The sequence below is a fragment of the Oreochromis aureus genome, linkage group 11, assembly GCF_013358895.1.
Source record: "Oreochromis aureus strain Israel breed Guangdong linkage group 11, ZZ_aureus, whole genome shotgun sequence".
Lineage (NCBI taxonomy): Eukaryota > Metazoa > Chordata > Actinopteri > Cichliformes > Cichlidae > Oreochromis > Oreochromis aureus.
The window spans coordinates 6,403,715-6,426,787 of NC_052952.1; the positions used below are offsets into that span (position 1 = coordinate 6,403,715).

A 23,073-nucleotide genomic window follows, 5' to 3' on the forward strand; every position below is an offset into this window, starting at 1 on the left:
GTCACGGAAAACACCACCAGCTTTCCCAGGCATTGCGTGGATACCCTCTGCTCGAAGAAGCTTCTGTGCGTGAGTGGTTGCAGCGACTCGGCTGAGCAGCTCTTGTGGAGGTTTAGGGAAGACCATACTTCTCACTCGGTCTGCTGACGATGTGCAGGGGCATCTGGATTTACAACAAGAATTGCTGGTGTTGCCACCACCAGTTGTATCCACTGAAAAGGCTACATATGAGAGTTATATATTAGATGTTGGCTAACACGCAGCCTTTGCGCAACTATAAAGTAAAAGAGTTAAATGAGCTATTCAGCCGCGTATAATTTCAGTTAAATCCAGGAGCGTCTTAGAGTCAGTAACTTAGCGTAAACATAAAAGAAATGCGACTTTCCATAAACATAGCGGAGTTGCCGGTTGATTCCCTGTCCAACCACATGTTCTTGTTTTGGTGACGCAACTTCCGTCGAAAGACGATTGGTAGTCTACAGTGGGCCAGCGCTCCTATTGGGCCAGAGTCTACCGAGTCGACAGTCACCGTAGTCTCCGAGCCAATGAAAAAACGTAACTGTCTACAGTCACCGTAAACTTTTCGCTACCGTAGACTGGACAACTAGAGGTAATGGCTTGTAGCGAATTATTTGCCTTTCGTTTAGGTCTTAGCTTGTTTCGTATTGATTCGTGGCAGATGCATGTAAACGTCACAAGATGAGTTTAAAAAATGGTATGTAAAAAAAAAAAAAAAAAGGGGACACGGAAACTCTGTGGTCCTCTCTGGGAGTCGGTGTCAGCGCCAACCTGCAAACTAGTAGTGAGCTAGCACGGTACTTTTGTTATTAACGTTAACGTAAACATTTAGCTAAGGCGGTTATCTGTAATTGAAACAGCTTCAGTTTACCGCGTGGATATATCAAAGCTTTTTTAGTGAAGTGAGCTGTGTAGAGGTTTCACGGCCTTTGGGTTTTATACTCTGCTGATTCTAAAGACTGTTGCATTGGCGTTATTTAAACCAACCTAATTAGGAAGGCGCTTATTTTTCTGTATAGTCATCTGTTGAACTTAACGTAATGACCACATATCTGCGTTTCTGGCGCTGTTATGTTTCCCGCTGTTTATTAAACTAGTGTTTGTTCCACGTGGTAATTAAACTGTCTTTCGTGTCTTTTTTGTTTTTAAGTTGACTCCAGGAAGAACAGCGAACATCGCAGCATGGACTCGGAGATCTTGAACATAGAGGAGATCGTGATGGGACGAGGCTTGCCAGATCCACCACCTGAGGCTCCCCCGGAAAAGCCGGCAGAACCCTACAAACCCATCACTCTGAATGGACCTCCGGCTCCCTCGGTTCATTCCTGTGAGTGATGCAGTGATCACACCTTTTAAATCAGCTTCCTGAAAGCAACAGCACATAATAAATCTGTTGTGGATTCAGACCAGCATGAAAACCTGCAGTGCTTCCAGTGCTTCATCACGTTCTGCAGTGCAAAAGCCAGGGAGAGACATATGAAGACGAGCCACCGGGAGGAATACAAGCAGCAGCTGCAGCAGGTGAGAGGAACAGAGTGTGTCAGTTTTAACTAAATTGATGACTTTGTTGAATTGATTAAGACACAGAAGAGTTCAATCCTGCTTAATGATGAAAAGTTGGGATTTTTCTTTTTTAATTTTTTTTCCAATTTTGCAATAATGAAACTATTAAAACTGCAGATATGTGGTTTTTTTGTGGTTTTAGTTGTCATTGACCTTAAAAACAAAGTCCTCCCTTTATCCTTTGGTGGATAAAGTTACTCTAAGAATTAGGGTGTTCCACATTACATTACGTGCTGTTATGGTCCTTTTGTCCATTAGTGATCTTCTGTATCACCATTGCAGAAATCTCCATCCTTGAGTCCCATGCCATCTGGAAATCCCTGTGCGCTGTTTGTCATGTAAAAGCCTGCACAATTAGACTTCCTCAGTCTTAACCCATCCTCATTCATTTTGAAAATGGCTGCAGCAAAAAAAATCGGGACATGTCCAACCCACTGTAACAACACGGTAGTGCAGGCTTGGAAAGAAAAGCGTCTGGACTTCTTTAAATTGATTGAAGACGTTTCATCTGAGAAGCTTCTAGGGCAGCGGTCCCCAACCCCCGGGCCTCGGACCGGTACCGGTCCGTGAGTCGTTTGGTACCGGGCCGCGAGAATCGAGGCTCAGGTGTGAAATGTATGGTTTTCAGGGTTTTTATCGGTTTTCAGCGTTATTTTGTTATCGTTTTTATCGTTAACTCGGTTTTCCTGGGTCTTTTCACGTGTGTTATGAATAAATCTTCTTTTTTTCGGTACCGGCACTAGTTTTATTTTGTTGTATTTATCCGCGACACCTTATTACCGGTCCGTGAAAATATTGTCGGGCATAAACCGGTCCGTGGCGCAAAAAAGGTTGGGGACCGCTGTTCTAGGGTCAAATGGTGGAGAGTCTCAGATTTTAAGCCCTATGGGAGTGTCCCGCAAAGAGGGTCATGGACCCCCTATTGATCATTTATGTAATCACATGAGCCAAGGTGTGAAAATGGGTGTGGGTCACAATCAGCCAAGGTTTCGGGTGAACCCACTGTGAAACCTAGCCCCACCCTATCATTTGATTTCCTGAGGTCAAATTGCCCAGGATGTGAGTGGGCGTTAAGGTGTCTGGGAATGGATCTCAAAACTGGATTATAGATGGCAGACAATGTTGTAAGCCAATGCCTCTGTTCAAAAATGGTCTTTCACAGTGGACATAGATGGCTTCTTTCAAACCAACTGTCTTTTGAGGATGCCAATGTTCACATTCAGGATAGAGGAGACAGATGGTTAGGGGGCCCATTGTCCCTCTTGGAGGGGGGGGGGGCACTCCCACAGGGCTTAAATCTGTGAGTCTCCACCATTTGACCCTAGAACTGAAGAAGCTTCTCAGATGAGAGGTGAAACGTCTTCAAGCAACTTAAAGAAGTCCAGACGCTTTTCTTTCCAAGCTCCTTAGACTACGACGACCTGGATGACTGAGAACCTTCACAGACATACTTACACTATATAGTTTTCACATTATACACTACTCTTCAAGGTGCCAGATTCCAGTTGAGTGATTAGAAGTCCATTTTTCTCTCAAAGAGCCTTCACAACTCCATGTCCCTAATAGCAACTTTAGGTTTTAAATGTTTCTCCCCCCCGTTCTTTTTGGTCATCTTTTCTCAGGGAAACACATTGTTCACATGCTACGTGTGCAACCGCACATTTCTGTCATCTGAGGAACTGACGCAGCACCAGCCAACACACAGCAAGGATGACAAGCCCTTCAAATGTGTTCACTGCAAAGAGAGCTTTAAAACGTTCTCTGAAGTGAGTAGAATTTGCCAGCTGTGTTAGAACATACAGCAGAACGAATCAGTTTCTAGCTTTATGTATTTGTGCTTAATGTTTGTGCATAACCATTTACTTCTCTCCTGTCTAGCTCACATCCCATAGAAGACAGGTGTGCCCAGAGAAACAAATGGTTTGTAAAGATTGCAATGAAACGTTCCGTAGTGCCGGACTGCTGCGTGCTCATCACCTGACCCAGCATCCACGCCCAGATGTCGAGACTACAGAACAGCCAGAAGATTCTACAAAAACCCATCGCTGTAAGAAGTGTGACCAGGGATTTGAAGCTAAGTCGGAGCTGATAGCACACAAGGAGAAATACTCCGAAGGTCAGCAGTGCAACGGCAGCGCTTCATCTGTCAAGAAACGCGGACGGCCTGCCAAGGCTGAAGACCCTGCAGGTGCTGAGAAAAAGGGAAAGCGGAAAAAGAAAGAGGAAGCAGACATTCCCGAGAAGACCGTGAAGGCCGGCAGCACATCAGACTCGACGGCAACCCCAGCGGAAGAAAAAGGGAAAGCAACGGTGACAGCAAAGTCAGAAATGGAAGATAAAAAAACTCCCGAGGACGAGAGTCAGGCTTCAGCAAAGGAGAGGAAACCTAAAGCAGAACCGACCCCACCCCGTCAGCACCCGTGCCCCAAGTGCGACCTCACGTTCCCCGGCTTGATTCAGCTCCGTGCTCACAAGAAGGAGAAGCACGCCCCACGGAAAGCCCACCCCTGCGAAGAATGTGAAGAGAGCTTTGCCAGTTCAGAGCAGCTGGATGCCCACATGTCCTGCGCGCACGCCGTGGGCCGATTTGCCTGTCCGACCTGCGGGGAGAGCTTTGGCCGAGAGCGCACATTGAAAGCTCACCAGCAAAGCCACCCAGAGGAAAAGCCTGAAAACACAAGTGGAAAAAGATGATTCAGAAACTAAGTGAGACAAATTAGATAGAATTCAACACTGCATACTTAATAAATTGTTTTCATTACAGGGTTTGGGCTACATCACTGAAAATGAGGTACAAGTTCTTGGAAGTGATGAAATCAAGGTTGAAGAGAACAGTTCAAATCAACCACTGACTGCATCCACTAGTCAAAATAGACAGACTGCAAGCGTGCAGCTGCTGCATCATCGCGATATAAGGACTGTTCTGGTGAAAGAGGAAAGCAGCCTCATAGTGAATGATGTTCCAGCCACAAATGGCAGCAGACACATTTGCTGGAATGTAGAGACACTTAGTGAAAATACAGTCATCCCAAGTAAGTATTAAGGTTTCTCAACCAATATGTAATTATAAAACTATTGATTTCTGCAGTCTGCATACCAACTGGCACAGTATCTCTTGATTTCTTTTGTAAATCAAATTTTAGTTTTTAGAGAGTAACGGGATTTCTGATTATTGGATAGAACAGAGTATTGCTGGTACAGCTTCCACTCATGGCTAATCACGTTCTGATACTAGCTTGATACTTAAAACCTCAGCGTACAAGTGGTCACAATCAGTATAACTCTTGGAAAAACATTGTGTCGTGTTAAATCATGTTCTTTGATTTGTATTTTAGCAGTAGAGGTTGGGGAGAGGACAACGGACTGTTGCATCTTGCCAGAGTTCAACACCAGCCAGTGTATTTTCTATCCAGTAAAGGAGGAGGAGAGAGAGGTCCTAGTAGAATCTGCTGGGACCAGCAGAAACCCAGAGGGATCCCACGATGCAAATCAGACAGAAAGTCAAACAGCAGATTGTTATATACGTAAGTAACTCACTCGACCTCCACCTCCACTTACTTTGAAGTCCACCATTTTTAACCCTCAGTCGTAAAAGGCTGATGGGGTATTGTCATCACCCTGCTGGATGGGCAGACAGTGTTGACCCCTAAGTTTGTCAATGCGATAACCGCATAGTAGCTTCAAATTGATACCACAGGTTTATTTGCTAAAAGCCTTGGATGAGTTTGGATCTTGTTGACCTTGGCCTAAAGTTTACAGGTCAGGTTTTCTGAAAATCTGGTCAATGCAATAACTTGAGGGATGAGGATTTTCAAATTATTACTGTCAGTGCAGCTACAAAAAATCTCAGGTGATTTTAATCTCAGTGACCTCAATGTCAATGTCAGAGATCAAGATTTCTGAAAATCTTACGAGTGCAATAACTCAAGAAGGAAGATATCTAGGATTTTAAAATTGATGACAGGTGTGTCTACTAGCAGGTTGCACTGACGATCGCCAGTATTTTTCAGGTATACAAATGGTAGAGACTTGACTTTCTTATCGATTTTTATATTTAGTATTCTCCAAATACTACATAAAGGCTTATATATTAATTTTGAGTCTGTTTAAACAGGTGAATCGATCCATTCTGTACCAGACTATCAGGAAACAAGAGTCAAAGGTCTTTTCTCAGATCCTGAGGTCATCGATCAACAAGGTTTGTTCCCTTTTGTGGAATGATTATTTATATTTGAGAGACTTTCTTAAGCTGTTTATTGATGATGTCAATAAAACTTAAGATGATCCTCTTACATAATAAATCTGTCCTTTAGCTGTGTCAGACTCTGAGTGGCAGCACCTACCAGATCTTCATGAGTTTCTCCTCCAAAGTCCCGATGAAGAGGATATGGGTGGTTTTGAATTGTCAGATCCTCAGCTTGATTCAGAAGCAGAAGTAATTGCCTATTTCTCCAAGAACTCGGCCATCAGCGCACAACAGTCAGATCACACATCACAAAGGTACAGTAAGACCTTTGAGTCTACAAAACTATCATACATAGAAATAACTCTAAATACCTTTTTTTTTCTAGTTTTGCTGTTGTTCCTCTGTTACATACGTGTAAGATTTGCTCTTGATGTTTGTTCTTTTTACTTTATTCCCCCCCTTAGTTTGCCAACATCTGTGATCCCGTCTAATGCACCAAGAGATGGCAACAGAACCAGAGAGCCCATTGATTACTTCTCTAAGTACTTTGGTTGGGATACCTGGGTAGAAATTGCCAACTGTACTAATAAACTGTCCAACATGCCTGACGCTGTCACGGGCAGGGAAGTTGCACGCTTTGTTGGGATCCACATCGCAATGGGAACTTTGAAGGTATGTATTTCTGCCTGTCTGAGAACTGAAATTATTACCTCACTCTTGGTTAGATGCTAAAACTTCATTTATTTTTTTTTCTATTGTTACTTTCTTAGTTTCCCAGTGCAAAGCTCTACTGGGAAGACTTGACTAAGGTTCCCTTGATTGCTGAAGCCATGCCGTTGTCCCGTTTCCTCGAGCTGTCTCGCACGTTGAAGCTGACTTCTTCAAAGTATCCAGCCAACGCTAATCCCCACAAAGGAACTTGTGATAGTGATCAATGTGGTGACGAGGCAAATGGCTCAGATGGTTCAAAACAGGCTGATCCCCTGTGGAAAGTTCAGCCATTATTGTGTCGTTTCAAAGCAGGGTGCCAGTCATTAAGACGAGAGGGCGATTATGCAGTTGACCAATATCCACTTCCTCTCACTGGGAAGGTGCACAACAACAAACTGTCTCTCTACAGCACTGCGTTAATTGGATTTGACGGCTTACTCTTACATGTCGATCTTAAGGTGGATCTCTCAGACAAAGAAGGTTCTGTAGAAAAAATGGTCCCCAAAGGTAGTATGGTGTTCCTTTGCAAACAGGAACTCTCCACCCCTGTGATGCTCGAACGCCTTTTAGGTGCTGGGGTTCATGGAGCAGGCAGGGTGGGAGGGGCTCGAGGACAGATCGGGGATGAGTTTGTGAGCTCAGATGGGAAGTTGATGCTGCGCAGATCCCATTGTGGCTTCATACTTTCTACTGCGGGAAATGGCCAAAGGAGCGCGGCCTCTCTCATTGAAAACTTTGAGAAAGCCCAGATGTCGGCCCGTCTCCACAGAGAACTGAAAAATCTTTATGCAATTCCCCTCACTGCCTCTGCACCAAGCTGCTGGCCCCAAGCAGTGCTCTGGTACCTCACGGATCTGGCTTTGGTAAACTCCTGGCTCCTGTATCGACAGGATTTCAGAGCATCCGTGCCACCTTTGACTCTCATGGCTTTCAGATTGGAAGTGTCCAAGGCTTTGATCCTCTCCAGTTGCTCGGATACCCAAGACTCAGTTCCTCCCCAGCCGCCGGCAGCAGAGGTTCACACAACAAATGAAACCCACAGTCCCATCCTGGTGGAGGAGAGTCCTCTGCCAGACGCAGCCACACGATATGACGGCTCAGGTCACTGGCCGGAGCAACTTGGAGAGGGAGAGGGGGGCAGGTGCCGTTTTGGGGACTGTCAGAGGACATCACGAGTGTTATGTCTCAAGTGCTGTGTCTTTCTTTGTATCTCACGTAACCACAACTGCTTTTTGAATTTCCATAATCAGGGAAGTTTGGGAAAAGAATAGTATCTGCTACAGAATTTACCAATCTCTGATTGTAACTGTGTTTTTGGTGTAGGGAAACTCACTGCCTTTCATTGTCATTCTTTTTTAGGGCTGTTGTGATACATTTTTAAAAAATCTTAAAATGTCATTTAGGAGTTGTTTAAAAAAAAAAAAAAAAAAGAGTTTGCCCTCAGAAAGAAAAAAAAAAGACTGAGAGCCACACACTGCTGGAAAAGAAGTGTAAAAAGTTGTTTTTTCCACTGTGGACATCATAATACTTTTGCCCTCAACTATTTATTTTCACCTGATCTAGTTTACATTCCATAGTGAGCTTATTTTTTTGGCTCTGAGTTTTAGTATTAAAGAAAGTTTTTTGGCTCTGAGTTTTTAGTATTAAAGACAAAGTATTTGTTATAAGTCATATACAGTTATTTGAGAGCCTCTCGTCTATGTTGACCCCGAGAAAACAAATACAAAACAAAGGACAAAGGCACTGTATGGGTAAACGCAGGAAGCTTACATCAAAGGAAGTAGATCTTCCAAAGGAAACAAAGGAATAGCTTTGATAATACTGCTTGAATAAGACTGTACAAATTTAAGAAACACAATGGCAACTGTCTTTTCATTTGTTTATTTATTTGTTTGAGGACTGCTTACAAGTACAAAAGAAAAATGTGCCAAAACATATTAAAGCTCTTGTGTACTGAAGTAACCATGTAGGACACAATACTGCAACAATGTGAGAAATTAAAGTGCATCGGTCACCAGAACATCTCCCACTAATGCTGTATAACATTGGTGAAAACTAAAAGAAACACTATACTAGCACATAGAGTCCATGCATGCCTGTATGAGGTTTGAAATACAACATATTACAGAGTACCGTACAAACTGGTGGAAAAAATTAATCCAAGTTACAAATACACGTCAACATGGAAGAAGTGTTTGTAAAACTTGCAACCAAGTTTTTACTCACCCATCATTTCTTTGTGTTGTGCTAGGAAAAGGTGAAATAGGTGCAGTGATTTATTGAAAGATGCAAATACATATATGTATGAAAAATCTAGAATATTAAGCAAAAACAGATTATACTATTCTAGCAAGCTTAAAAGTCAGAATTTTGCATGAACACTTATTCTACATCACAGGCTGAACTCTCTTAGACAAGCTTTCTTGTAAATACTTTGGATGTTGACTTCCTTTTTTGTGTTCTTTGTTAACATGATCCCACACCACTTCAGGTCCATGCTCTGGGAAGGCCAATCCATGACTGATTTTTTTTTTATTTTTATCCAGTTATGCTTTTAATGCATTGGCAGTGGGTTTGGGTCATTTTCCGGTGATATTGCAGGGTGAACCAAAAAAGTCTGATGATACGAAGGATGAGGAGAAGTGGAGACAGCGATCTGATTGGTTAATCTGAGGCTCTCAGAGGTTCCCTGTCTCAGCGAGATTCACAACACTTCTTGCAACAAACTCCCGTAACCATGGTTACAGGAGGACGCTCTGTTTGTGGCAGTCATTATCATAGTATGACGTCACAAAGAGACGTTAATAAATATTAATTCTTGTAATTTAAACACATTTTTTATTTTACTATTAAGGTGTATAATGGTTTAATATGGCACGACACCCCTCGCTGATGTTGATGCCTAGGTAACCCACGATAAGCTCCTTGGTTTTGCTGATGTTAAGCACCAGGTTGTTGTCAGGGCACCATGATGTCATGGCTCTCACCTCTGTCCTGCATGACTTCTCATCTCCATCAGAAATGCAGTCAATGAGAAGATTAGACTTTATTGATCGACGGCAGGAAAATTTGTGCGTTACCTCAGCTCAGGTGGAGATAGCAGAAGAAAATACAAAAATAGAAATAAAATATAAACAACTACAAAATAAATAAGATAATACACTATATACAACAGTAGCATACACAGTATGTGACTATGGATAGAGTGTTGTGGAAATGCAAGAAATAAATTTACCAATTCTGTCATTACTATTACTATTTAAGCAATAGATATCTAAAAGTATCTATAAGTATAGACATGTACACACAAACACACACATCTACACACTAAATATACACATGTATACATATACATACACATATACCTGCACACCAGGTAAATGTCCAGTGATTCATGACAGCGTGATTGAGGAGTTATAGAGTCTAACTGCTGTTGGGATCAATGATCTTCCTGCAGTGAGGGTGTTTTGGTCTCTGACAAGGATCTGCTCAGCACACTCACAGACTCATGCAGAGGATGATGTGGGTTGTTTGTGATGGATGTCAGCTTTACTACCATTTGTAGCACACGATCAAAGTTTCTGTGGATGCTTGAAAAATCTTGAGGAACGTTGAATTCACTAAAGGTTTTAAAAATAATGCTGTAATCAGTTTCGTTACAGTTGCAGTGTTGTCTTCTGCTACTGTAGGCCACAGCAGCAGACGACAACACAGGTTGAGTTAGTGGGAGTGGGTGTTTTCAGACACAGAAGAACAACTTTAGATTAATCAAATAAAAATGTATTCAGTCAGCTTTCCAAATGTGAATGTTTCAGTTGTCTGTGAGTAGGAACTCAACTCTAATAAACTCTAAGTTTAGTTAACTATAAAAATAGTATGCTTGTTTGCAAAACTTGATGTGTTTCTGCATCTTCACAGAGTTTCTCTCAGTTTGTGGTCTAGAGTCCTCCAAATGTAAGCATCGAACCAGAGCTAGAATTTGGCTGCTTAATCTTTATTTGATATTTTATCTGGATGCTGTTTCTGTTTTCCATCAGGGTCGTTCTCATGCTTTCTATTCTGATGTAAAGTAACTGGAGGAAAGCAGCTCCCCAGAACAACGATTTGTCTCCAGACATTGGCCACCTCCACCATAGCAGATAACCAGGAGTGCTCCAAGGATCAGGAAACACTGGGGACTTGAAAAAAATGCTAAAATTGTTTCAGAGTAAAGTTAATATAAAATGACAAACACTGTGTGCTTCCTAGTCAGTGAGATTTAAATTTGATCCCTATTTGTTTATTGTATGTTGTATGTTTATTATTAAACATACTTGACCAATGTACAGTGCGGTTAAATGACATCAGTCAAATACAAAACCACATATCAGACAAACAAACCATTGAATCAGCACAAATCACTTATTTATATTGGTTATTATTAGTAATAATGGGAAAACAAAGGTGTGTTTGGTGTCACAGGTGATTGGCAGTCAGAGATGAGTCTGACAAAGAAGCAGAAAAACATCTCAATGAGCCATGAATAAAATGAGTTCTTTAAAAAGGATAAAAAAGCATCTTTGAAAGTGTATTTAGACTGTTCCTTCCACTACAGATGCATGTATCTCAAATCTTACATTGTAATGTTAAAACCAAAACCTTTTCCTAACACAGAATGTATTTTAAGTGGTAGTGCTAGTCTTTTAAGCAGAAGTATATTAAAAGCAGTCATACCAAATACTGACTTTCAAGCTTTGTAAAATTGTATAAGCTTTGTTTTTATTATTTATACTATATTGCATGCATGTTCCCATGTTATAATAAATCAATTTTAGGTTCCTCTTGTTCCATAACTCATGGCTTTTGTCACTACAGGAGCAAAGGGGTGTAACCCAGCTGATACCTCGGTGCTCTGATGACACCAACAGAAGTCACTCAGCCCCCGTAAACCACACAGTTTATCCCTGTGGAAAGAAAATTACCACCATGAAGCAGCCAAAAAGACGACAACAAAGTTACAGTGGGGACAGACCCTTTAGCTGTGGTTAGTGTGGGAAGTCTTTTAATCAAATTAGTCACTTAAAAACACATCAGCTCATCCATGCTGGAGTTAGACCATTCAGCTGTGGCGAGTGTGGAAAGTCTCACACTGTGACAAGCGAATCCCCCACACGACCACATAGTTCGCTCTTTCTAACAGTTCTTTATCCGGTTGCTTGTTCGTACAATACTCGGTTGCTTTTTTTTTTAAACATCACCAGTTTTATTCAGCGGGAGACTTCGGTGCGAACTGTGAGGAGGCGCTATCTAACCTCTGAAGTGGCTGCAAATTTTACCAAGGTTTTAGACGAATGCCCCCCTGTGATTTTACCTGCACCCTGTGATTTTATTTTTAATCATTTTAACAGCAAACTGAAGAAAAGCCTTGTCTCCGTTGCTCCACTCAACACCAAAAAGATTAACGTAAAACATGTATCACCATGGAGAAACGAAGAAGTCAAAAAACTCAAAAGAAATTGCAGGGCAGCAGAAAGGAGATGGAGGAAAAATAAAAATGCAATCAACCATCAAATATTTTACGAGCAACTTAAAATGTACAATAATACACTAAGGAATTCAAGAAATTCATACTTTGCCAAAATAATCAGTAATAACAAAAATAATCCCAAGGTCCTCTTTTCCACCATAGATCATTTAATTAACCCTGATTTCAACAGCTCCCAAAGAACCCCCACAGACTCAGTCTGTGAGCAGTTTGCAGACCACTTCAGGGGAAAAATCAGCGCCATCAGATGTTCTTCTTCTCGTGATATGATTTTAAACACATCTGAGGGCTGGATTGCACCTGAGGAGACACTGGACAGCTTTGTCCTGGTTAATGCTGAGAACCTTAAGAAGGTTTTCTCCACACTGAGACCCACCACATGTCTTTTAGATCCAATCCCCTCTTCACGTTTTAAAACACTTTATGGATTTTTTGAAGCTGAGCTTTTTTACATGATGAATTGCTCTCTTCAGTCGGGGGTCTTCCCTGCTGCCTTTAAAACAGCGGTGGTGAGGCCCCTTCTGAAGAAGAGCAATTTGGATTGTAATGATTTTAATAACTACAGACCTGTATCCAACTTTGACTCTGAGCTTGGTTTTATCCCACATATTGAACATGTAACCAAAATTGGATTTTATCATCTAAAAAATATAGCCAGAGTCCGCCCTATTCTCTCTCGGGCCAACACGGAGATGCTGATGCATGCTTTTATTACCAGTCGCATTGATTACTGTAATGCCCTGCTCTCTGGTCTCCCCAAAAAGAATATTTCACCTTTACAACTTTTACAAAACTCTGCAGCTCGTGTGCTGATGAAGACCAGAGGGCAGGCCCACATTACACCGGTTTTAGAATCGCTGCATTGAATCCCCGTGTATTTCAGGATCGATTTTAAAGTTCTTTTATTGGTCTTTAAATGTCTTAATGGTCTTGGGCCTTCTTATCTTTCAGATCTGCTTCTACCATATGAGCCCTCGCGGACCCTGAGGTCCTCTGGTACTGGCCTTTTGACTGTCCCTAAAGTCAGGACACATACTCACAGAGAGGCAGCTTTTCAGTGGTATGGTCCTCGACTGTGGAACAGCCTGCCGGAGGAGCTCAGGGCCACAGAGAACGTACATGTTTTTAAGAACAGGCTCAAGACCCACCTTTTTAATTTAGCTTTTGCCTAACATTTATTTATTTTATGCTTATTTATTCTATCCTGTTATTCTATTTATATTATTCATTTAGGTTTTACCTAATATGCTTTATAAATAAAGATTGATTGATTGATTGATTTCAGCTGCAACCCCACACACAACAACCTCAGCTCCCGACACGTCTTATGCAGGGGAGGCGTGATGAACTGATGGAGCTGCACTCTGTCAGCCTCCCCTGCAGCTGCGCCACAAACCACTCCCCGCTGCACAGACCCTATCTGGGAAACTGGTTCCAGAGCCTGAGCATTGTGTTGAAGCAAGCTACATTGTATCTAATCAGCATCTCTGATTCTGTTCTGATGTCCCGATTGTAATCAAACTGCAATGAAAAGCATTAAACCCGTCTGTCAGCTGAGTTGTTGTGGCATGTTCATCATGAATTGTTGAAAAATTGTAACAACAAAGTCTTTTAAGTATTTTTGTAATGGCTGAATGCAGTTTTTGCACAATCGAAAATGAGTGGGAGATGTAACAAAGGTGAATCTTTATTTAGGCTGTTGTCTGACTGCAGAATTACAAAGTCCATGAAATGAGGAGCCAAGTGCAGAATGATAAAGTTCATGAGATTAAAAAGCAAATTAATTCCATTGTCCTTCATAAACAGAAGACACCACCATTTAAACACAGAAAGCCAACAAAACAGGTGAAGATGATCAATGACAATGAGAGAGGAGAGGGACGAAAAACTAAACATGAAATGTTTCTGACAGTTGACCGCCAAAATAAAATGGGACACATCCGGTGTGAATATCGAACTCAACAGGGAAACAGACACAGGGATAAACCCCACGGAATAAAGACTCCAAACATGCTCAAGAACAAAAGAGTATTAAACGATACTGTAAACACCTAACAAAGAATTCAACATTGTAAAACTCAAGGTCAGTCCCAGAGGACCTGTCCCAGCTGGTCACAGTGTACAAATGTTTGGACAAATTTACTTGTAATCAGAAGGTTTTTCAGACCTGATTGCGTTTTTCTTCCCTAATGCTCTTTTGAAATCTCTCTGTGATGATTTTTAATTTGAGATCAGATAACTCAGGCTTTCTGCTCCCTACTCCTCAGGCTGACTCTCTTCTAGGCTCTCCTGACTGTTCCCTTTACATGCTGATGATGTGTCTTGTAAATCTGGATCCCATTCCAGCAGGACGCTCCTCTTCTTTAGACAGTACCTCAGCTGCTCTCTCTCCTGACAGTCAGCTGTCCACCTCTGCATGGCCAGTCGAGCCAGCGCCGGCATTTGAGGCAGAGCTTGGAGCAGAGAGGGCAGCCAGGCTGAGCACGGAGCAGAGGTTCAAGGTCGCAAACTGACATCCACGTCTTCCAGAGAGCCCAGACCTCCTGCTGCAAACAGACTGCACCAACCGTTGTCTCCCACCAAGCTGTTGTAGGACAGATCTAGTGCACGGAGTGAGGAGAGACAGCCCCGTCTGCACACGGCAGCTGCACAGAGGAAGAGGACCCATTGATAACTGATCACTTTATGCCTGTTCACTTTACTGTTTTGTTCACGATGTTTCTGATGGAGACAAAAATAACACCGAATAGTTTCATTGTTTTGTTTTATACGACAGCTACAGATGCTGGCAGCATAAAATAAATGAAAGAAATATCAATTTCCTTCAGGCTTTACTTGTCTTAATGTACATTTATGTAGCCTAATGATCCACTACAGAATAACAACTCTGGGTCCAAAAAAAAAGTATAATGTTGTTGTGTGTTAGTTACCCAGATGTTGAAATGAAAAAGTATCAGTGGTCAGTTACGCAGAGCTGCAATGGACGGAGCTCGCTGATGACTGATGGCTGCAGAGCATCCAGCAGGGCGCCAAGTGACCGCCAACCACTTTACACCAGGAAATATCCACCCTGCGCAGATAGGGCACCGCCAGGGCTGATGCATAAACACAAAGTTTTCACCATTTCAGGCTAGAGGGTGGAAGAGGTATTTGGGGAGAATGACTTGAAGGAAAACTTCTACAACTAAACAAGTGTGTGTGTGTGTGTGTGTGTGTGTGTGTCTGTGTGTGTGTGTGTGTGTGTTACCCAGAGCAGTGAAGGACTCGTTGCTCAGGTAGCAGCTGTTGAATGGCAGCCGCCTCATTTGTGTCACAGGGAGGGCGGAGACCAGCGGGTGGACCACACCTCCCACTTCCTTATTGGATGAAACATCAAGCTCTGTCAGTGCAGTGAGAGAGGGCAGCACCTGGACTGGAAAACAACGAGTCACATGACTGCTGCAGCGTGCATGCGATTAGTGTCCGGCGTGTGAGATTCGTAGCAACTCACTCAGAGCCTCTAGATCATCTCGCGTGAGGCAACACAGGTGGAGGTCGAGTCTCTCCAGGTGTGTGACGTGAGCCAGGTGAAAGGTGAGGCGACTCAGTCCACCAGCTAGAAGTTTGTTACAGGACAGGTCCAGCTCTCCCACAGAGGGGAGGCAACGGAGTGAACCACCTGCAGCACACCTCCGAGACTCTTATAGGACATAAAACAAAAGTAGCAATAAAAAGGAAAAATCCAGAGATCTTTGTACAGAGAGCATCAAGGCTGTCAGGCGTTAGAGCATCAAGGCTGTCAGGCGTTAGACCGCAGGCCTGCAGTCGAAGCGTGGTGAGGGAGGTGGCGTGAGAGAGAGATGACCAATTCCCTGAAGCCACCAGTGTCCACTTCCTGTGTGAGCTGAGCGTTACAAGAGACGTCCAGCACACAGAGTCTGGGCAGAGCAGCCACCATTCCTCCTGAGAGATTTATGAACAGGAAAACCTCATCCATACAAATGTATCAACGAAGAAACAGCAAAAAAAACAGACAAGAAAATAATAAAACACCAACTGACAGCACTGTTAAAATGGATCCAAACTGCTGCTCCTTATGTTCTCTTCTATAATATAACTATACTATATATCTAACTAATAATGAGGTCGGTGTAGGTAAACTAATCTTCAGCCCGCTTTAGACACTCAGATTCAGACTGTCTTTTTACCCTTGAGTCTTTATCATCTCACAGAGAGGGGATATTCCTTATATGGTCATCGTTTCCTCATAAAGTAAACAGAGTTCAGATAAATTAGCTAAATCTATCCTCTCAAGACAGAATTTTTTTCTGTGAGTTAGTTTGAAATTTCTCTGTGAGCCAGTAAATGCAGACCACCGCCACTGACGCTTGTCCGCAGTGGATGTAGTGAAGAGCTTCAAAGCGAAATGCTCAGTGGATGAACTGATCAAAGCTGTAAAACCGAGGGCTTATGCTCAGTGGATGAACCAATCCACCAATCAACTCGCATCCAGGAGATGTCCATCTCTTCCACCTGGGGAGGAACTGCAGCAGCAACGTTGTTGAGAAGAAAGTTTTTCTGGCAAGAAAAACATCTGTCTGCCTTTCTGCCAGCTGACACCTTACAATGAAGTCACATTACTTTATTCAGACTTAATTTTTAGATGCTGACCGCCTCTTGAAATGAAGCTGCATCAACTAGCTGTGTGCTGGGAGGCTCCGTTGTGTTTGTGCCTTTGGGAGTATTTTTAATGCAGTTATCTGACAGATACCGTGTCTGTCTTGTGTGACAGGTATGTGTGTTTTTGTACCAAGCTCCAGCAGGTCTGTAGCCTTCGGATCACAGTGAGCCAAACTGAGGCTCCTGCTGTCGGCTTTCTTCCCGAGTCTCTTCAGGAAAACACACACTCGACCCCAGCCGACGTCCCGCTCACTCTCTGCTGACGCTGCAAAGCCTGAAACACACGATACACACCCACAGGGCTTAGCATGTCACTGTAAACTGATTTTCCACAGTAAACTCTATTTTCTTGAGCTCTGTATTTTGTTTATGAACCTCTGATTTTACGCACCGTTTTTAAAAATAAATAAATAAATAAATAAAGCTACTTTACAAAGCTTTCTCTCTTTGCTGCTTTGCTCTTCACCTCTCTGGGCCTCTAAAATCTGGATATTTCATATCTCTACTTTTTTCATAATCTTACGCTCTTCAGAATACTTAACCTTTTTTCTGTTTTCCTCAGTCCGAAAAATATATTGAAGCACATAAATTCAAAAAAATTTGAACCCTTTGAATCATTACGTTCATGGATCTTTTCTTCTCTTCATATTCAAATTCTTAAAGTTATGCAAAAATCAGGACAATATAACTTTGTCCTGTCTGTCCTTGTTAGATGTTGAAAAATCTCTAAGTAATAAAAATTTAGTTTTTCTTCAGAGATCCTAAATCCCTGAAAGTCACTTTAAAAAAGACCCTATATAGTCCTTCTGTGTAAACTTTGTCTCAATGTAAAAAACAAACAATCAGGCTTCCGGTTTCTAAAGTCATTAAAATATCATTAAAATAAGCAGAAAACGTGACTCTGTCTCTGCTGCAAACCTCCAAATGTATCAAAACTGGGCAACCTCTTTTCCAAAAATACAAAAATAACCATAGTAATTATAATAACGTGGCTATATTTTCCTCTCTAGTGATGTAAAAGTTACCAAACTGGATAAAATCTGATCATTTTTGTTATCAGGGACCTAAAAATCCTTATTATAGGAGAAATTATTCCCACTTCCTGGTGCTTTGATTCTCTAAAGCAGTGGTGGGGAACTCAAGAGACTTGCAGCTACCTCAAGTTTTTATTTTTCGATAAATCACAGAGTGATGGAGCTGTAAAGGCAGGTTTCATCACAGCAGAGGATTTCATTTAATGTGCATTCTTTAGGTTTATATCTGCAACCAGAACTACTCAGACTGCATTGTGAGGCGGCTGTGCACGACCTGCATTTACGTTAAATTAAAGTACTTAATGCGAGCGTGATTTCCCTGTGCGGATATGAATGAAACGCTGTACCGCTGTCCAGGACTGGGGGCCAGTTCCTGATGCTAATCGTGGCCATGGCTTCTTTGGAGCGCAGCAGCTTACAGATGACGGCGGTGGTCATCACACACGCCGAGTGACTCACCTGCACAATTAGAAAGAGAAAGACAGAAGAAGAAATTAAGCTCCCTGTTTTCCCCAGAGGAGATCAGAAGTCAGCCAGAGCCATACGAGTCTGGAATTAGCTGGGAGCGAGAGCTTGAGCCCTGGAGGTCCGACTGATAGAGAAACCGCATCGGTTTAACAGACAAATTAAGAGTCTGACCTCGACAATCATCTTAACAGTGGGCAGGGTTGTGGAGATGTTCTGAGGGTGAGGCGGTCGCACTGTGATGGGAACGCAGCCGGCGTACAGGCAGCCATAAAAGGCTGCGCTCAGGTCTATACCTGCAGAAGGAGACACACTGGTGTGAACGATGCTTGCAGTGTCCAGGTGCTGTCACCTGAAAAGTAAATTTAACATCTGCATCGTCTCTCACCAGGCGGGAACACCAGAGCGACGTGATCTCCTGCCTGCAGACCGCCTCTCTCCATCAGCAGAGCTGCCACTCACTCCGCCCTCCTATGCAGCTGCAGACAGGTGAGAGAGCTGGACACTGCCCCCTGCAGGAGTTGAGAGAGGGGAACGGTGTGAGCCATCAAGAAGCCACCTGCCACACTCAAAGGACAAAAAACTGCAGTTCATCTAACGGCCAGTTCATCCACAGTTATGGATAATTATTATTCCGTTTTCTACTTGCTTGAATTAGCTCATAATCGTCAAATATGGTCACACCTATTTTTATTTATTTTCTTAAATTAACCATGATAATGAAGCCTGAAATTCCTGATTTTAAGCTACTGATTCCATGGATAAAGATCCGTTTTGGTATCGATTATAATCCACTTTTATTCTCCTTGTATTCAGCATCGTAACACCACAGAGGAGCGATGACTGATCTACAGATTTTTCACCTGCAGGTTATCGAGCTCAAAACTGTACAATTTTTTAAGGTGGCCAGTTGTGCGTGGGTGTGCTGGTACCAGAGAGCTGAGCAGGGTTTGGAGAGGACGGGGTCCTGTGTGGTCTGAGCTCTCCACTGCAAACCTCGGACAGGAACAGAAACTGCAAGACAGACATAAACACTTCTTTTACACACACTTTCATGGCCTAACCTCTGTGTTTTTTACATTAATGTGTTTACGTGTGATGTACATGACTATTGTGCATCTGGCTCAGTGTTTGATATTGTAAAGCAAAGTCAATAACAGCAAAAATTTAATATTTTACTTTTTATTTCTGTCGCCCTCCTGCATCAATCCCAGAATCACCCACACCCTTTACCACATTTGCTTACTGTAGAGACTCCAAACACCAGGAAGTGGGAGAAATTTCTCTTATAATAACATACGGTAATCTTTCTGATAATAGGTGAGATTGCTTTTAAATATGGAAACGGGGGTAGTCACAAGAAGTTTGAGAGGCACAACTCAGACAGAACAGGAGACAGAGAAAAGCCACGTGGATAGGAGCTACTCTCCTGAGCTAAGGTTAGCCACAGAGGGCACGGATACAGACGAAACCAGCCTCCTGAATATCCCGAAAGAGCTTCGTGACTTTAGGAAAGACAACAACAAACAATATGCACATATTAGACGAGGGTTAAAAAGAGTTGATGCTAGAATGGAAGAGGCAGAGGGGCGATTCAATGAGACTGAGACGGTGCTACAGTTGTTTATTTTATTCATAAACTTCACTATTTCATTAATTATTTCATGGTTTCTTTGCATCTTCATCTGTAGTACTTACACATCGGTGTATGCTCCCTGTGTTTGCTTACATTAAAATAGCAGTACCAGTACTACTGACCAGAGCATATAAATGCAGCTTTTCATATTTGACAATATATTTTGAAAGCACAAGACAAATCACAAACAGTTTTCAATGTAGGTTTGGTTTTTTATTTTGTTTTATTTTTCAGTTGTTGATTTGATGGTGATGTGATGCTATATTACATGTTTTTAAGATTCAGCTGAATTTAATATTTGTAATATAGCATCAAATCACAACCGTCTCCTCATGTTGCTTTATACTGTAAGATAGAGACCCTACAGTAGCAGCAAGAAAACCCCAATTAATTAACTAGAAAAATTTGCATTTCCTGCGAAAATGCAGTGTGGATGCTTTAAAGCTGAAGCTGTCTGCTGAAACTAGCTGAAAAAGCTGAAAAGTTGCAGAAATTGTAAATACTTTGCAGAAGCAAAGGAACTTTGCTAAAATGTAGTAACTTAGCAGAACTGTAATATCTTAGAGGAAACATAATACTTGGCAGAAATACAACAGCATAGCAGAACTTAGCAGAAATATTGTAACTTACCAGAAACACGATAACTTCTCGAAAAATACAAGAATTTAGGAGAAATAGTATAAGATAACAGAAAGAATATATTTAGCCAAACATTCTTAAACATTACAGAAATACTATGATTTAGAGAAACAGTACAACATAGCAGAAATGCTGTAATTTGACAGAAATACTATATTTGGCAGAAATACTATATTTAGCACAAATCTTATAAAATAGCAGAAATAGTATGATTTAGCAGAAATGCTGTATTTAGCACAAATACTGAAAAGCAGCAGAAATGCTATGACTTAGCACAATAGTAATAACTTAAATAGAAAAATTGGAAAAGCAAAATGGACAGCTGAAAAAATGCTGAACATGCTAAGGCAGGGTTCGTACGCTTTTTTCAGGGTCAAATTCAAGCACTTTTAAGCACTTTCAAGATCCGTTTTAAGCTTTTCCAGTACCCCCGCCGCACCGCCCAAAAAAAAAAAAAGAGAATGCATGTTTCAATTTGCATCACCTCAGTAAGACCATGTGAAAAGACACCTTAGCTCCCCTTTTGTTAAGACATAGAAAACGCACCACACAAAAAAATACTGCAAAAGGAACGGTCACCTTATATACTTAGTGTATAAACTCAAAATGCACATTTCACTTAAAAATTAAGATGTGCAAATGTGAACAAATCAACTTGTTAGAGATATTCTTCTCCTGTTGAAAAAAGAAAAATGAAAAAAAAGAAATAAGTCTAGATATTGATGCTTCTTTCCTGTGTGGCAAAAAAAATAGGAGACAGATGTTTGTTTGTTTTTTAAGTTATTTCCCAATAAAACTGTTTTATTGCTAACTACATTGCTGTCTGTACTATTCCTGAAGTCCTAAATGATCACCTTTAAAGTGTTTGTGCTAATAACATCAAGTCAGACAGGCATGGAGAACAGCACTGACTGTTTAAGTAGTTTAATGTGTCGGTGGCGATAAACACATTTTGAATGAAAGCTGGGGAACTTTGGTAGCACAGAAACAACTGGCTATTCTTTGTGACCATATGGATCACTCATATTACCATTATTTCACCCAAAGGCACCAAGTTAATACGCAAAAAAGCTGCAGCAAAACACACAAATATAAAACAGTACTTGGTGACAACTTTGCTTTTAGCCTTTAACCCTCTGGGCTCCAGGGTATAATTGGCCGTTTTTGCCTACTTTTCATTTGGCTTCTATATTTCACCTTTAAAAACTGTTTATCTTGCCAATCTGTTATTATCTCATTTTAACATAATGTGTCAGCACAATTTATCTAAATTCAGACAAAATATAAAATACAAGTAGAAAGTGATATTTTTGACTGTAAAAACCACAAGCATGTTTAAGGAATGATTTTCATAACTTGAAATGCAAATAGAAATTGGACATTTTAAAAAAAAATATGAACAAGTTTTGCAAACAACAGTTATATGGTACTATTTACCTAAAAATGCAGCCAAGACTCAGGCGTTTTTATATAACCATTTCAAACTATTTACAGAACAATCAGCTGTGCTGCATCAAATAAGAAGGCACACAAATTATTTATGCAACTCCAAAAACTAGTTAGTGTCCACTATAAGACAGATGAGAACAGCACAGGGATAAACCTGCAGGTCTGACAGCAGGGCCCTGTTTCAGAAAGCCGGTTTAGAAAACTCAGAGTTAAAAATGATACTCAGGGTTGAGTAACCCCGAACTGTCCAACTCGGAATATTCGGTTTCAGAAAGGCTGATAACAATTAGTTCAATCAACGCGGAGTTGCTTTAACCCCAAGTTAAGCACGCGCATAAAGCCCCGATTAGTGGAGCACAGATTAAGCGAGTCACCATGGAGACGGAGGGAAAGAAGGCGCGGCCAATGTATTTTACAGCGCTTGAGGCCGAAATTCTGATGGCAGCATATGCCGATAACATGCAAATTTTGCGGAAAAGTAACACAGCCTCAGCTGCAAAAGAAAGGGAGCATGCATGGCAATACATAGCCGACAGAGTCAATGCGTGAGTGTTAATTTAAAAATTGATCTAGGGATTTCCACCCATTTAACACGTTATTTTATTATATTTCATTTTATTTTTTATTTTATACATTTTATTTTGTGATGTGATGTGAGCGCATGTGCAACCCAACAGGCCCCAAACGTTCCTGGCAGCAAGTAAAAATGAAATATAAAAAATGTAGAGGAAGAGGGTCCAGCCACTTCTCCAACAAACCTTTCCTCAGTAAGATGTTCAGCACTGATTTACAACCAACCTAAGTAGGCATGTACTATGAATGTCAATGCTATTTTCTGTGTTTCAATAGCTCCCTGTAAAGCAGCTGTACAAGACCTGTTTGATCAAGAAAATAAAAAAATGCTTTTTGGAAATGGAACACTTCAAGCAGCAGAATGGAATGTGAGTGCCATCTATACAGCCAATCACGCCTGGGAGCCCTGAAAATAAATGTAAAATCTAAGTAGTAGTATCACCACATCATGAATTAAGTTTTGTTCATCCTGATACCTGCAATTTTGTGGAATCCCTCTTTGATAAATCTTGTGGGTCTATGACCGGGGAACACCACAAACGAGTACAGGAGACGTTTCAGTGCAACTGTAACATTCCTGACTGCCCGACAGACGGTAGCCTTGGAAACGTGCTCA

General features: G+C 41.6%; 2 protein-coding genes across 7 annotated transcripts; one reads left to right on the forward strand and one right to left on the reverse strand.

The window, feature by feature from the left end:
• Positions 1–483: 483 nt before the first annotated feature.
• Positions 484–7,998, forward strand: LOC116317992. Of its 5 annotated transcripts, none has more exons than XM_039619916.1 (11): positions 484–610; positions 1,169–1,345; positions 1,424–1,539; positions 3,204–3,347; positions 3,460–4,242; positions 4,346–4,613; positions 4,917–5,105; positions 5,696–5,779; positions 5,895–6,081; positions 6,232–6,439; positions 6,538–7,998. In XM_039619916.1, exons 2-11 carry the CDS (start codon positions 1,201–1,203, stop codon positions 7,747–7,749), a joined length of 3,336 nt encoding a protein of 1,111 aa, XP_039475850.1. In that variant the 5' UTR covers positions 484–610; positions 1,169–1,200; the 3' UTR covers positions 7,750–7,998. The 5 variants fall into 5 exon arrangements, with proteins under 5 accessions (XP_039475850.1, XP_039475848.1, XP_039475849.1 ...); XM_039619914.1 differs by having other exon boundaries at positions 566–715; XM_039619915.1 differs by having other exon boundaries at positions 566–715; positions 4,920–5,105.
• A 5,670-nt stretch (positions 7,999–13,668) lies between these two features.
• On the reverse strand, positions 13,669–19,204 carry LOC116324126 (leucine-rich repeat-containing protein 31). Of its 2 annotated transcripts, none has more exons than XM_039619218.1 (8): positions 19,093–19,204; positions 18,549–18,672; positions 18,335–18,456; positions 18,043–18,154; positions 16,792–16,935; positions 15,493–15,681; positions 15,250–15,414; positions 13,669–14,647 (listed from the first exon to the last, which is right to left on the reverse strand). In XM_039619218.1, the coding sequence occupies exons 2-8, from the start codon at positions 18,601–18,603 to the stop codon at positions 14,499–14,501; spliced, it is 936 nt and encodes a 311-aa protein (XP_039475152.1). In that variant the 5' UTR covers positions 18,604–18,672; positions 19,093–19,204; the 3' UTR covers positions 13,669–14,498. The 2 variants fall into 2 exon arrangements, with proteins under 2 accessions (XP_039475152.1, XP_039475153.1); XM_039619219.1 differs by lacking the exon at positions 13,669–14,647 and adding an exon at positions 14,996–15,132.
• Between the last annotated feature and the right edge of the window lie 3,869 nt (positions 19,205–23,073).

Coding starts and splice junctions, on each gene's coding strand:
- LOC116317992 (XM_039619914.1), top strand. Junction 1,540..3,203: donor ACAAGCAGCAGCTGCAGCAG/GTGAGAGGAACA, acceptor ATCTTTTCTCAG/GGAAACACATTGTTCACATG. Junction 6,440..6,537: donor TCGCAATGGGAACTTTGAAG/GTATGTATTTCT, acceptor TTACTTTCTTAG/TTTCCCAGTGCAAAGCTCTA.
- LOC116324126 (XM_039619218.1), bottom strand. CDS start 18,603: ATGGAGAGAGGCGGTCTGCAGGCAGGAGATCACGTCGCTCTGGTGTTC. Junction 18,155..18,334: donor CTGTTAAGATGATTGTCGAG/GTCAGACTCTTA, acceptor CTAATTGTGCAG/GTGAGTCACTCGGCGTGTGT. Junction 15,415..15,492: donor AGATGATCTAGAGGCTCTGA/GTGAGTTGCTAC, acceptor GTTGTTTTCCAG/TCCAGGTGCTGCCCTCTCTC.